Here is a 15614-nt window from a genome sequence, read left to right as displayed (position 1 = left end):
TTAAACATCTATGAGCTTAATTAAGGCTTATTAAAGTCCAACATTTGTATAGTTTTATTTATTTTACATCTTAAAATTCTATTTATTTGGTACTTTTTAATCAAATACGTTAGAATATTTATCAGACTCAACGCATGTTATGGTTTCACCAGAGTAAACCAGGGTTTTTTAAGTAATCCAAGAAAATAAAAATTGTGGAAAAAAATAAAATTAAGAAATGAGTATATTGTGACTTTCACACATGAACGAACAGCGAGTGTAATAAACAGTCACTAAAAGTTTGACTGTAGCTCTGGAGGAGCTGCAGACATTCTTGGTTCATCCGGGAGATTCAGTAAAAATGACACTTGGTGAAGTTTAGTAAAAAGAAATTCTATTGCTGCTATAAACCATGTGTGAAAGAAGGTGTTCTGTTCAGAGGAAAACTCATACATATGGATTACGAGTACAAGGATTACAGTGGTATTCTGGTCATTAAAAATCAAATAAAAGTCATAATTTTTTAATTAAGGCTTTAATTGGCATTAAAATTCATTAAATGTGATTATTGTGGCATTTAAAATGCTTTAATTAAAAAAAAAGTTTATAAAAACAATTTTGTAAGATATATCAGATATAACTGGTTCCACGTGTTTGCGCTGAACTGCTTCTGGTTGATCGTAAAGCCGTATGTTTCAAAAAGAAGGCTGGGGCAGAGAAAAAGCTAGAGAATGGGGAAAATGCAAATTTCAACAAAAGTGGCTGGAAAATGAGGAATTCGGGACATTGCTGCAGCCTGTAGACGGTAAAGATGACAAAGTATTTTGCCGTGTTATATACGAGTCATGGGTACTTGTTGATAGCATTGAAAATATTTCTAAGAACATTAAAATGCATTGAATTAAAGTTGCTCATTCCTGTATAAACCCTGTCAATGCCTCAGGCTGAACACGGTGGTGGCGGCAGCATGATGTGGGGATGCTTTTCCTTTGCAGGTAACAAACCAAGCAGGTTTGGATACAAGTATGGATTTTGATAACAAATCCTTGAGGGAAACATGTTAAAGATTAAAGCAAAGGACCTGTAGAGCTACACTGAACCGGTGGCGGCTGGTCCATAGGGGGCGCTCGGAGGCTGCCCTCCCTAGATGTAGAGGGGAAAAATCATAATATATACATAGATTTTAAAAGTATTATCAATGTCAGTTTTACTTAATAGTATGTGGCTACATGTAATATGAATTATTAAAACAACACTTCCACCAATTCAACCAACAGAACGTATCATTGCTCTTCTTGGGCACTCATTCAAAGCGCCCCTGAAATGTAGGAAAATAAACAATTGTATAATGTTGCTAGGGAAAATTAATAAATATTCGGCCAATCAGCATTGCCAAAATAAATGGCTTTTGGGCTCCTGGAATTTTTTCCCCTGCTACAGTGATATAGGTGATATAGCTAGTAGGCAGGCAGTGAGGTACAGATTATGGCGACGACGACAGTTGCAGGAGTTGTTTTCTCTGCATTCTTTTTAAAAGTGAACAGTGATTTGACGAGGACACAGTCTGGATATACAGACTTAAAACACCTGTCCGACAGGTAGGACTTTTTTAGAAAAGGCAAAGAAGAATAAACAATCTGGGATTCACATGGAAAATAATAGAATATAGTGTATTTTTTCCTATTTTTTAATTTTCAACCAAAAATAAACTCTTAAACACATTCTCAGAAAATAGTTTTTATATATTAAAAAAGCATAAAACTAATAGCTTCTCCATTATTAAACTGGTACATTAATATTTTTAGGTCTGTGACGCCATATTGGAGCATGCAAAACCCATATTTGCCTTCACAAAGCCTCAGAAGGGCAACATTTATGTACAAAAAGTAAACCTGTACATGAAATTTTTGTTTTAATAAAGTGTTTTTATATGTTTGTTGTTGGCATTCATATCAGTATAAATGTGATATACATCTATTTTGAATTTATAGCCCCCCCTGGAGAAAACTCCACCAGTCTCCCCTGCACTGGACTTCTTTCAGTCGAAGCATTTTCAAGTGAAGATTGCTAATGAGACAAAAGTCTTTTCCACTCCTTTATAGAAAGCTTGCAATACCAGTTATTTAACCAGCAGGGGGCAGTATAGAGCTATATTTATTCTCCAAGAGTAAAACTAATTTCTCAGCAGCTATTTGTATAATCACTAATAAACCTACAGTTATATGATCAAAAAATGGTGAACTGCCTCACTGACATCACTGGGGGCAAACTACGCTTGGGAGTGATTTCACACTTTCTACAAATATCCCCCTCTATGAGGCAGTCATGAGATGAAGCTCAATGATGAGCACTCATAAAATCTGCCCTGCCGACCTCCACATGCTGCTCCCAGTCTTACAGGATCTCAACTCCTTTGGATTCAGTCAGATTATGTGCCGGCGGCAGAACCACCGCCTCCATGTGTGTAACATAGGAGCTAATCACCATAACACTGAACTGTTTGTGTGATTTCATTTTGTGCCTGAAGCAAAGCTGCCATACTCACACCCCCACCAAACTCTGCTTCAGCCTTGGTTGCCCTCTCACATCCTTGTGTGTTGCTGTTCGTGTCCTCGGTGAAACCTGCAGGATATTTATAAACCGTTTGTTCTCTTTTCAACCACCTCACTCTTGTCCTTATGTTTTTATTTATTTTTCTTCAGATGGACAGAAATCGTTTATAGCTTTAGCAGCCTGGGTCAAATTTAGTTTGTTGAATGTCTCATGATCACCCCCACAAAAGGTCATCCTAACTTAATAAACTGGCATTTTTTTTATTTTATCCATCAGAGCTGCTTGTTTTTTTTTTCCCCCCAAGGTTTTGGGTAAATTTTTTTTGTTTCAAAACATATTTATTCGATACAAGGAGCAGCAGGTGGGCGTATCATGTAACCTTGAGAAGTCTAAGAAGGTATTAGTGGAGGAGAATATTAGATGATGGCTAATCCAGTGGCATGCTTTGGACCATGACGTTTTATTCAAACAACATAAACTCCCAAGAGTTTATTTTGCAATGGACTTTTTGCAGTTTTGTTTTTAGCGCAGTTTCCCTTTCAAAAGTAAGCAACCCCAGCCTGGTGTCTGTCTGCCTGTTCTCCCTGTGTTTTTGTCTGTTCTCTCTGGATACTCTAGTTTCCTCCTGCAGCCTAAAACCATGAATATGCCTCTAAAATGCCAAAAACTGAGTATGTACATCTGTGTCACCCTTCTGTTGGAGATAGTTGTACAGAGGAGGTGGGATCCAGAGGGAGTGACCGACTTTTAAAAGAGGGGTGCTGGGAAGATGAGAAAAGGACATCAGCATATGAGAATAAAAAAGATAAATTCCTGAATAAAACATCAAATGTGTGGCGATTACTTTCAGACCCCAAATTGAATCATATTTATACCTTTAGTGAGTCGATAAGTTCCCTTTTTGATGTTCGAGATTGGCCTGTTTTCCAGTGTATTCCTGTTTCTCTGACTGACCGGCTGGATGTGCTCTCTTCATCGTCTGACATGGGAGCTGGCTCGGACCTCGTCTGCCTGGCTGTGTGTTTCCAGGATGGGGCCGCCTTTTACAGCTGCCTTTTGTATCTCTGCTTCCGTCCCTTTAAATTTCATTTAGCCTCGGCAGATGGCCGCTCACACTGAGCCTGGTTCTGCTGGAGGTTTCTTCCTGTTAAAAGGGAGTTTTTCCTCTCCACTGTCACCACAAGCATGCTTAGTGTGAGGGATTGCATTTGAGTCAACGAGTCGATGCAATCAACTGCTTTTCCTTAGAAAATTTTGAATCAATTTCACTGTATGGTCTGGTTAAACTCTAAAGTACCTTGAAATGACATGTTGTGAATTGGCGCTATAGAAATAAACTGACTGAAATTTGGCTTTCTGCTGTACTGATAATCCTTTTCAGCAGCAAAACATTTCTTCTCTGGTCAGTTGTAGCTCATCTAAAAAAGGGATTAAAGGATTTCCTCTTCACTGTTGGGCACAGATATAAACTGAACCACCGATTGCAGGAATAATCCCGTTTCACTTCGGGTGCAGTTAAAGGTACTGTTGAATTGCAGAAAGAGTTTCCCAGGTTAAATTTCAAGTCAGGGTTCTTTTTGCTGGAGTTTGCATTTCATTTCCCAGCCTGCATGGATTCTCTTCTCTTTCCTCTAACAGCCTAAAAATCATCCATGGTAGGTTTATGTAGTGTTACTGAATCGCTCTTAGATATGTTTTTAATATGTTTTTTTTTCTTTTTCTTTTTTGCCTCTGGTGGATCTCTAACCTACCCAGGGAGTACCTCTCCTGCTGACCACTGGAGACAATCATCACCATGACAACCCTGCAGGGCAGTTATAGATGATCGACAAAGGAAAAATACAGGAAAAAAAAAAAAAAAACTCCCCTTTCGCAAATATTGAGGCAGGGCTGAAAGAGTCACAGTGCGGCTTTACTGGTCAGCCGACCATCAGAGTCTTTCTACTAAGTAAAATGAAAATATAGTAGTATTAATTGTAGAATGACCCAAAATATAGATGTACATTTAACAATTATAGATTGATAAATGTACAATTATGTGACACAGACTGAACACGGTGCATTATTGTAATTATACAACCTTTCTATTGATACAATTCTACATGAATAGCTTTGCTTGTTGTGCTTTGTGATTATAAAAGTATTTCATTGGATTTGTATAAGAAAACTATATATATATATATATATATATATATATATATATATATATATATATATATATATATATATATATATATATATATATATATATGAAGGTTGCTCTCGGATCCAGCTCAGAAAAAGGCATCCAGAGCGGAACCACACAGAGGGCCATTGTCCTCAGCTATTTCCCCCAACATTACCAACAGAACCATGCACGTACGCACGTCTCCCAACGTGACCGCACACACCCCCCCGAGCGCCGGGAGCGAGCATGCGGCACACCCCCCTGACCGCCGGGAGCGCGCCTGTGGCACACACCCCTCTGATTCTGCTGTGTCTTCACTCACAGGACGGAAGTGAGTCCATTTTTTTCCTCTCAGTCTGATAAGAGCGGCTCGAGGAGCTGCAGCTCGTGCAACACGCGCCGTAAGAGAGCGCGGACGCTGCGTGTCCGATGCGTTGCAACGAAAACAAAACAGAAAAGGAGGTAACTGAGGAGCCGTTGGAGCTAGCTACTCTGTTTTTCTGCTCTCTTTGAGGTGAGGAGAGGGGGGGAGGAGGAGGAGAGGGGGGGACGGAACCCTGCGCATTCCTCCACACGTAGAGGCAGACTGGACCCGCGCGAGCCCAGCTTCTATGACGGTGACCCGGAGCTCCCTGCTTGGATGAATAATGCCCGCGCTCCGTGTCCGCGGCTCGCGCTGAGAACACACCAACGGCTGTCGGCTGCGCGTGACGCCCTCTGAAGGGAGCCCCTCATGGTGGAGCCCAGGCAGGTCCGGTCCAACTGGTTCCCCACACGGTGAGAGGCAGGAGCGGCGCCCTGTCCGGTGGTCTGGCAGCTGCTGCGGGGCCCTGAAGTCATGCTGTCTGCTCGGTGGGGGAGGAGAGACTTCGCTTCCAGGACCTCAGCACCCCTCCACTTTTAGGGGACTCTTCCCATGTATAAACATTTTCTAATGATCTTATTAGAATCCTGCTGATTCTCGCTCAATCATTTGCCAAATAGAGATGAGCCTAATAATCTGTTTTTATTTTGCTATGAAGTAACAATGTTTTAATTATTTTGATGCCTCCTTGATTTTTTGCATCTAATCAAAATAATCAGATTTAAAAAGTGAGTTGAACTGACTGAATACCTCAAGGATCTACCTCAGATGCCCCAGTTTGTCCAGCCTAACCAGCTGACACAGCCTCAGATGAATACCTCAGACTTATTTTTTCCCACACGTGTTGTGAGCTGATGTTTCTGCTACAGATGGCTTCGTTCCCAGATTCCGACCTGCAGACCTGTCCGGTCTGTAAGGAGCTGTGTGGCTCCTCTGCTCCCATCTCCTCCAGCTCCTCTACCTCATCGTCCTCCTCTCACACCTCAAACTCCTCCAACCACCCCACCAAAAGGCTCCACGTCCTGCCTTGCCTGCATGCCTTCTGCAGGCAGTGCCTGGAGGGGCAGCGCAGCCCCGGTGACCCCCTGAAGCTGCGATGCCCCACCTGCGACCAGAAGGTCTCCATATCCGAGGCCGGGGTGGACTCCCTGCCTTCCTCCAACTTCCTCTTCAGCAACCTGTTGGACGTGGTGGTGAGCTCTGAAGAGAACATCCAGAACAAGAACGGCCACCATCACCTTGGGGGGTTGCTTGGGGGCTCCTCTGGCTTCCACCCTTCACATGGGGGCCTGCTGCACACACAGAACATGGGGGAGCCTCAGTGTAGCTCCTGCGATGAGGAGAACCCAGCCACGTCCCATTGCCTGGACTGCCAGGAGTACCTCTGCGACAACTGCGTCCGAGCGCACCAGCGGGTGCGGCTGACCAAAGACCACTTCATCGAGCGCCTGGGCGAGAGCCTCCACCTGAGCCGGGTCAACTCCAACAATAGCAGCTCTGGCCCACCGGGGGTGTCCGTGTCCCTCGCCCAGTCCCTGCAGAACAACTTTGCCCTGCTGTCCCTGTTCCAGGACAGGATGAGCTACTGCCAGCACCATGACAATGAGGTGAGTGGTACAAGTGTCTCCAAATTGGTCACAAAGTGTTTATATCAGTGGAATACACATCAAACTAACCGTAAAGCTACTTGCATCAGTCCTCCAGACACACTATACAGTGCTATAGTGTGCAGCACATAACACCTGCTGTGAGCCATATGGCCCGAGGTTCAAAGGGAGCTGAGTGGCTCTTCACCTAGTTCCCTGGAGAGGGGCAGGCACGTGTGTTGAGCTGGATTTTCACACACGCACGCAGACCCTTCATCCATACAAACACTTATAGGCCAATACAGAGTCTGGTTAATCTGTACCACACCATCCATTCAGGGGGAGAGAGAGGCCCCTGCTGTAACTGCACAACACATGTTTCTGAAATGTTTAAAGGTCCTGAGCTGGCGATGGATCAGTGTTTTTTTTATTTTTTCCCCCCTTATAATAAGAAAATTTTTAAATTTGTGTAGAAAAAATGATTTTTGTGCATCATGTATCCTGAGGCTAACAGCACCGTCACAGATTATGAAAGAAGATAACAGCTTTGTCTTGTTTTAGGTTTATTCTCAGAAGAATAACAAAACAATCAAAAGATTGGTTTGGTTGTTTGTTTGCAATATTTGTGGTTACAGCTTCTGTTGGAGGAGATGCAGCATGGATGTGTCAACATAAATCAAGCATGTTTCTGTCTCAACCTTTTATCTGTGACCTTTCTGAAAGGATGATGATGTAGATCATTGCTTTCTGTAACTGAAGCTGTGTTTACCTCACAAAAGTCGTCTGCGCATGCCTGGCTGGTATGCTGTGTTTCTGTGTCACAGCGCCACCAATTGGCCCGACCTATATATCAGGGACCTGCATTTTTACAAAGATGATGATGTCAAATGAAGATCAGAATTGATCCTTTTTACATTTACTGCTTTATTTGAATAGATTCCTTCACAGTCTGAAAAAGGGAGAATTTTGGGTCATGCTTTTGTTTTTCTCAGGTCTGGTTTTTGCTGTATTTGCATTTCCCAGTTAGATCTGCAAAAACAAAACCCTATTAAGCATCCCCCTGACTTCTTGGTCAGCTAGGGGGTCCGATCAGACAAGTCAGCCCCCAAAACCAACTGTAGTCGCTCCCAGAGTGGATAAGTTTGAACCTGCCTTTCCCATTTCTGCCACGATGCTCCATGATATGCATATTTAGCTACACACTGGCTGTGTCAGAATGTCCGCCCCCATCAATATACAGGGCACTATATAGTGGTTGCGCTATTTTTAGATGACTGTCCGTACATCTAGTGGATGAAGAGGTAGTGTACTTGAAATTCCCACAATGCACCTTGAAAAGTAGTGAGCTCTCCTTGCAAAGCATTATGGGATTTGTAGTGGCCCGCTGTCGCTACCCAACAGCAGCGGCAAATAACAAAGATGGTGCAGGCACTTTGTGGGGAGGAAGAGTCATGTGACCAACGGGGAGTGAAAAGTAGTGATGATCTGTCTGAATGGTCAGTTAACTGAGCTCACTATATAGTCCCTGCACTATATAGTGATTGTGGTATCTAGGGATTATGGCGTACGTCGAGACACAGTTACTGTGTCAGAATGTTCGTCCTAATCCTAATCCCTATATAGGGCACTATATAGTGGTTACGCCTTTTTAAATAAGTGTCTGAGTGTCTAGTGGATGAAAAAGTTGAGGACTCGAAATTTCTTACAATGCGCCTTGAAAAAAATTTATCATCCATGGTCACAAGATGAGCAGATATATCCCAGAATTCTTTGCAAGAGCTCTACTTGCAAAGCATTATTTGTTGTCACAGCAGTGCCAGCAATGGATTAGGGCGGATGTTCGTACACAGCCTGTGTGTTTGTGCATGCTAACCAATGCAGCCTACGGAAAGCCAGCTGGTTCAAAACCACTTGACTTTTGACAACATGTGACTGACATGCGGTTTGTCTCCTGTTTGCACGTCATCCACAAAATTTTTATTTTTCGCACTCAGTTAAGGCGTTGATAACGTGTTGAGAACAGGTCAATTATATGTGAATTAGGTTTTGACAAGGTGAAAACGTTGATTTCGTGGGATTATCAGCCATTCAGCCAATTGACCAGTCTCAAGTGGCAAATGTCATTTTTTTATTTCCCATTGGCTAAAAATAAACAACTGCGGACGGTTTGCCTTCAACTATTTTAAAATATTATCCTTGTTTCTTACCTTTGTAGGAAAACCACCCCTTATAAAAAAAAAAAAAATCTGTAAATAGTCCTTTAAAAAAAAAATGTCCCAAGAATATCGGTGGACTTTGGTGTCACAGTTCTGTTGTACACCCTCTATTCTTAGCTCTCTCATTTGTTTATTGTTTACATCCTACTTCTTTCTACCCTCTTTAGTTAAAATTATTATACCTTAACATATTTTTCTGTATGGATACCATATTCGACTTGTGGATATAAACACTTCCGCAGCTGTAAACTAATGGCATTATTCACAGTATTTCAAAACACCAGGGGCGCAAACAGACTTCACGTTCTGCTTTAAGGTCAATTTATGCTTCTGATGCATAGCCTCTGCAACCGTCAAATCTGTCTCTTGACCACGTCCCCCGTGCAGAGGTTCTGCAACGGTCGTCTGGCACCTCAAAAAATTCTGACTACACTCCGGACAGTCGTGGAAGACCTCAAGCGGGAGTGCGCAGACAAAAAGCAGCTGTGATTGGTCCTTGGTATGCCTTTCCAGCTGTCTGTCTGGTCGTGCTTGCCGATTCGGTGCCGGGGCACGCCATTTCTAAAAACCAAGGAACAATGTACAACTACGACGAAAGGTTAATCGAGGAGGTTCGGAAGTAAAACCACTTGGATGATGCCTCAGACAAATTATATATCCTCTTTGTTGTCTAGCAACTCTAGATCCATCTCTGTGACCATGTCTTGCAGATGCGACGTTGTTGTTTCGGAACACTCTTGCCGGTGCCACAGAAGTTCTCTTGACCATCTACTGAAGTTCTTGAATAGGCTACCCCTTGCGCTTTGGCGGGAAACTGCTGTGTGTCCCTAGAAATTCCAGCAAAAGCATACCAGCAGAACTGGTTCACGACCAGACCCAAGCAACATTTGATGTGTGCGGTTGCAGAAGTATAATCTGCCCTTTAGTGTCTAAAAGCTCTAAACAGGAAGTATTGGTTTCCAAACTCATTATCAACATAATTTTTTCTTTTAGATAAAATCTGTAAAATTCAATAATTTTCCTACTAAAAATAATATCCACTCTTTTGCAGATGCGGCGTTCTTATAATGTATATCAAAAATGTAGAAATTCTAGAATGAAAAAAGTTTGCATCCATCTGTGTATCTTTTATCTCTTCAGTGATCAATCAGTCCTTCTGAACTTGCTTCCATTGCCTGCGGTGAAAAAATGCTTCATATTAAATGGTTTAGATTTCATGTTGGTCTTTCTCGTCGGATTGACCCCTCAAAGATCTTTACACTAGAGCCTTGTTCACTCAGTAGCAATCACTAACGCGCTCAGATTCATACCCCGACACGCAGATTGGTGGGCTACTGGGGGTTAAGTGCCTTGCCCAGGGGCACATGTGACAGGAGGAAGCTGGAGTCGAGTCCATCCATCACGAGTTAAACTTGCATTCATTCGTTTTTCCTGTCATTCTTTATTCCTTATGAACCGTTGTATCCCTCTGCTTTAAGTTTATACTATACAGATCGGCTGAAACAGAAAGAAAAGGTTGAAAAATAGCAACACGTAGGTGTGAAAAAACGTGTCTGAGTTGTGATACGAGGATGGATTTATGATGTATGTGTGCCCAATTAAGCCAGTTAATCGAAAGGAAAAGTCAACGTTGTGTTAACATTTTTTACATCGCCATTGACTGTGGTTACAATCTATTAAGTTACGAAGGCATGTGGCCCTCACTGCCCGGGTCTGCAATTAAACCCTGCCGACCCAGCAGGATGCCACTCATTGTTAGCAGGAACTCACTAAATCGACTGGTGCAGCCCACCATGAAGTTATATGTGCTCCATGAGTTAAGTGGGTTCAGGAAGGGTTGGCATCATGAAAACTTACTCTGCTGCCCCCCCTTTTTTACTCCCCCTCTCTCTCTTTTCAGAAGCCTCATAACATCTCTAACAGGAAGGCAGCACTTTGGAGATTAGATTGAACCATTAGGTCAGGACAAGGCTAAACTTTTCTGACTGAAGTGTGTATAGCTTGTAAATCTGGACAGCTTGAAATCATTTTCTTCTTTGACTGTCCTGAACTTGGCTTGGATTGTGGCATTAGAACCTGACAAGGTTAAGATGGTAGTTGGATTAGATTTTTGTGAGGATAACTTCCAGGATGTTAATTAAACTAAATTATAATCCAATAAAAGATTGGCAGTCTGTCGGAGTTTTGTTTTGTAGAAATGGTGATCCGGGTTTAGAAGTGATTGTTCCAGAGTGTCCAAGCTCAAGGTAAAATAACAAAATAAACATGCTACCGCAGTAAAAGAGCTAGCACCAGATGGGATTTCATATTTTTATTATAACACCCTTCATGTTAACGTTTTTATTTATTTATTTATTTGGACTTTCTGTTGGAAATATCAGTTTAGTATGTTTGAGAAAGTAACAATCATTTGGAAATCTGATGTTTTGGTGTCGCCCCCTACTGGCCTGGGGGATACATGGGTGTACAGATATATATTTTTTGAATACGCTGAAATTCCAAACCATCTGTATACAGTATCTGTTGACTATCTGTTGGTTTTGCGATGCTGTGGGATGCAATAATTTTTGACTATATCGGTGTAGCATTTTTAAAAATATGGCGGATGTAGATATCGACCCAATAGTGTATCCAAACAACTCATACATACTTTTATTCATTTTGTTGGACTGAATGTTGGAAAAGGCTTAAAGAAATACACATTGGGAAGATTTCATATATTTGATGCAGCTGCGTGTATTTTATAGTTGATATTTTAGATGCTGGACAATTATTATTGGATCCTTTTTTTATGTTATCGGGTAAATTTCCAATATTTATATCAGAATAGAGACATCCCTCGTGGATTCAATGGAACCATATTGATTTTATTAGCAGCATAATATTTTTAATTATCAGGTCTTGCAGCCGTTGGAAACGATACTTTTCTTTTTCCTTGTGTCCTGCAGAACCAGTTAAAACCAGTTGTAGGACTGGTCTTGGTTCAGCAATGAAACTAGTTTGGGAAACAGGAAAAAAATAATGTTTTGCCGAGTCTGTTAAATGATTGATCTTGGTTCTTTAAGGTGAGTCATTTTCGCAGCAACAAAAGCTGTTTAATTTACCAGTTTACTCATTAGTTTTTTTGTTCAACCTCCCTCCTGCTTCCCCCCCCCCCCTCCCTTTATCACCACCAGTCCACTGCCAGTAAATAGGTGGGTTCGGTTTCCCAGTAAGGGCCTCATTTCCCCCTCAGTCACTGTTCTTAAGCCTTGGGGGGAGGGAGTGACGCAGGAGAGGGCTTGTCTTTCTCTACCTGTGAGAACGCAGAAAACAAGGCTGTTGTCCGTCAACCATCTCCATGTCTGTCATGTTAACATTTTTTCTTATTTATTATTTATTTTGACTTTCTGCTGGAAAGATCAGTTTGGTTGCGCAGTGCTGGACTTCCCTAGATTCTTTTAGTGGATGCATATTTGAAATCTCCTCCAATCACGGTGCGTTCAGGTTGCTGGCTAATTTTCAGTTCTTTTTGTGGAGCAGCTTTTTATTTTATTAAAGTCCTTTTGAAGCTTTATTTTCAGACAAACGAAAACTCCTCTAAACTACTTTATATCCCAAATGTAACGATGAAGTTGAGCAGCGTTCTGACAGCCTGGTCTAAGCCTTCTGATTAGCTCAATGCTCTGGTTCTTAACGGCTTATTGACTCGAAGCGTCCCATCCTGTTGAAAAGATTCCTGTTTTTATTCTACTCATCACAACAGGATGTGATGAATACAACTTTATCAAACTAAATTATTAAACTTAATGAATGAATGAATTCAAAGCCTAGTAAGTTTGTTTACCAATGATGTTATAGCCAATCTGTCACATCTACTGTATGACTTCATAAATACTTAGAAAACATGTTAGCCTTATCAAAATAAATGTAATAATTAATTGTTAATAATGGTTCTATTAAAAAGTGTTGAGCTTTGTATAGGTTAATGTTCATGATCATAAAAGGATAACAAGAAATGTGTTAATTTCTTTGTCCCCAACTAATTTCTTTCACTTTGCAACAATTTAAGCGTAGATCAACATGAATATATCATATCTAACAGACAATATAACTCCTGATATGACCAGATGACTCAATAGTTTGATAAACATGGTGAGACGCCATCTTTAAAATCTTGGGGGAGTGTTAGCCTAGTAGTTAGGGTATAGAGGGTATAGAACTTGGAATCTAGATGTTCTGCGTTCGAGCCCCACTCCCACTGCCTCCACTCTGGGTTCCTGAGCAAAGCCCCTTAATCCCACACTGCTCCCCGGGTGCCGCACAATGGCAGCCCCCTATTGCCCAAGGGGATGGGTTAAATGCAGAAGTAAATTTCTCCAATGTGAGATCAATAAAGTTCAATTATTATTATTATGGCCCAGATGGTTTCAGCCCTGCACACCCCCTCGGTTGGAAACCTTCCATTCTTTATCATTTCGCTCTTTATTCCAGATGAAGCACAAACTGTTCCAGCCTTTATTTTATTGCACATTTCAATTTAATTTCAGTCTATTATTTGAGGAAAATACAGAGGGAAGCTTATTAGGTCCTTGTCTCTCTTTAAAGAAAAATCTTTTGTAACAGAAGAAAAATGAGTCCTGGGATGGAATGATACCAAAGTATAATAGAGGCCAAATAAAAGAGCAACACAACCTAGTGCATCAAGAAGTGAAAAGTAAAATATAGACGGTGTTTTTATCCAGGATAACCCAACTCTACTATTTACGTGATGATAAAGTCGGTGTGAAGTTTGATCTCAGTGTAACAAACAGCTTAAACACCAAAAGACCGCAGTCAACAGAAGCAGGAATAAAGCTCTAAAAAATACAATTTTAAACTAAAAACTTCTGAAAGAAAGTTACTTTTGAGAGGATTTCATGAAGACTGCACTGATTCCAGCCCCCACCCTGAAAGAAAACCGAGTACAGACTGGCTAATAAAGTGGTTCACCAGAGCGACATCCCTGCCACCTTTCTCCCTCTCCTCACACGGACAGCCAACGGGCTGAGCATGCCACGCTGGGTGAGGAGTTGAAATGGAAAACTGGATTACATCAAAGAGCGTCCTCTGCTCACTGTGATGTCATGCTCCAGCATACAAACTCACGCAGGCTCCATCTGAAACGCACCTAATGATATGTTAATCCCACCAAATGTCTCCCTGCGCTTCAGATTAAACCGTTCTGGTCGTGCTTACGTGCGCGGGCCTCGCGGCGCCGAACGCGGACCTTCCTTTATGGGAGAGGAGGTGGGGGGTTGCTGGGCGATGAGCTCTGAGAATGTGCCCGGCTTTTTAAAGATTAGGTGAAGTTGAACTAATCAGTTTGATTGCTTTTGTGTCTCCTGAAGGGCCTAGTTTATGTAGCATTAACTTAAGACGTTGGACCCTCCAGGGAGGTCCCAGGATCTTGATGTACGTCGCCTCACATTTCTACAATTCTCCTCTTATTTGTTTTTTTATTTTACTGCTCCGGTTATCTGGTTCTTTTGTTTAAGGGTATCACTTAAAACATTTGCCCGCTCGGTCACCGGTGGAGAATGTTTGGACGGAAACCTAACCCAGCTCCGACGCTGATACAAGTCTGGAGGAATTCCTGTAACCTGAGTTTTATACCTCCTGGCTTCTCTTTTCCCTTCTCTCCCTCTTTCGTTCTCTCACACACATGCTGGGTATTTCCTCTGTAGGCTTCTGCCTTTCTCGTCAGCCAGCTCTGTCTGTTTTCTGTCAAAGACCAAGGGGGGCTTTATAGATACAGAAAAACCTCCTCAACATGATTTAGCAGCTGTTGCAGTTGAAGGGGCTCTGCGTTACACTTCGTCACCGCTGGAAGCATCTCTGGGAGCCGGTGGCGGTAGTTGCATCTCCCATCTGTAGATAGTTATCTTCTGAAGAGGATTTTGTGCGTGTGTGTGTGTGTGTGTGTGTGTGTGTGTGTGTGGCAGCAGATTTCTATTATATGAAGTTGGACTTCCAGGGTCTTAATGTGCACCATGTGCCCAGTAATTAGAGAGCGTTCCTTGTTTCCTGTGTGTTTGGTTTAGGCCAAATGGAAGCGTGCACAACCGCGTCGGAAGCTTTGATGTCTATTCCAGGACTTTTTTCGCCCTTATAAATTTTATGGATCGAAAGGAAGGCATTTATCACATTCTCTTTGACAACGGGATTTAGAAGTAGTTGGGAAGCCGGAACCTGTGCCGCTTCCTACTGAGCACTAGGGCCCAAAATGGGTTTTTAATTGGCCATTATTTGACCTCGCTCCCTAAAATTGTCCTGCTAACACTTTAAAACTTTTGACCCGTATTTGCAGATGCATCACGACGGACACAGATCAGCTTTTTAAGCCGGACTGATCTGTTTGATGCTACATTTTAGATCATTTATGCCAAAAAATTAAGACTCAGTTTAGGACTCAGTCTTTTGATCACCCAGAGGCCAAACGCTACGCCTATATTAGCCTTCAGTCCTAAAACATCAATCATTCATTATCAAAGTAGAAAATATTCGGTTACTGAATTCGTTATTGTGAAAAAATCCCCTATAGTGACTAGTTTAGCATTTTTTATACTTAAACTGCATGATCAATCAATTTATATATTATTTATTCTCAGAAATGAATAAAAACCTTTCAATCAACTTTAATAATCCATTCATAAATTATAATTTTCCCGCCAGATTTATCTTATTTGGACTTTAAAAGTAAGAGACCGATAACTAAAACCAAATTACTT

At 41.8% G+C, this 15614-nt stretch overlaps 1 protein-coding gene across 2 annotated transcripts in view; it reads left to right on the top strand.

Moving 5' to 3' along the window:
* The first annotated feature begins 4998 nt into the window (after nt 1-4998).
* The window catches only part of trim71 (tripartite motif containing 71, E3 ubiquitin protein ligase), a 45806-nt gene continuing 35190 nt past the window's right edge, over nt 4999-15614 (top strand). Inside the window, exon 1 of one of the 2 annotated variants that reach the window (XM_038300394.1) lies at nt 4999-6670. In XM_038300394.1, coding sequence (XP_038156322.1) covers nt 5918-6670 — 753 coding nt within the window. In that variant the 5' untranslated portion in view covers nt 4999-5917. The remainder of the gene's footprint in view (nt 6671-15614) is intronic. The other variant, XM_038300395.1, reaches the window with a different exon arrangement.

The sequence above is a fragment of the Cyprinodon tularosa genome, unplaced genomic scaffold (genome assembly GCF_016077235.1).
Source record: "Cyprinodon tularosa strain WSP-4 unplaced genomic scaffold, ASM1607723v1 ctg449, whole genome shotgun sequence".
Lineage (NCBI taxonomy): Eukaryota > Metazoa > Chordata > Actinopteri > Cyprinodontiformes > Cyprinodontidae > Cyprinodon > Cyprinodon tularosa.
Note: the sequence above shows the minus strand (reverse complement) of the source record. Positions and strands in the feature narration are given on the sequence as shown.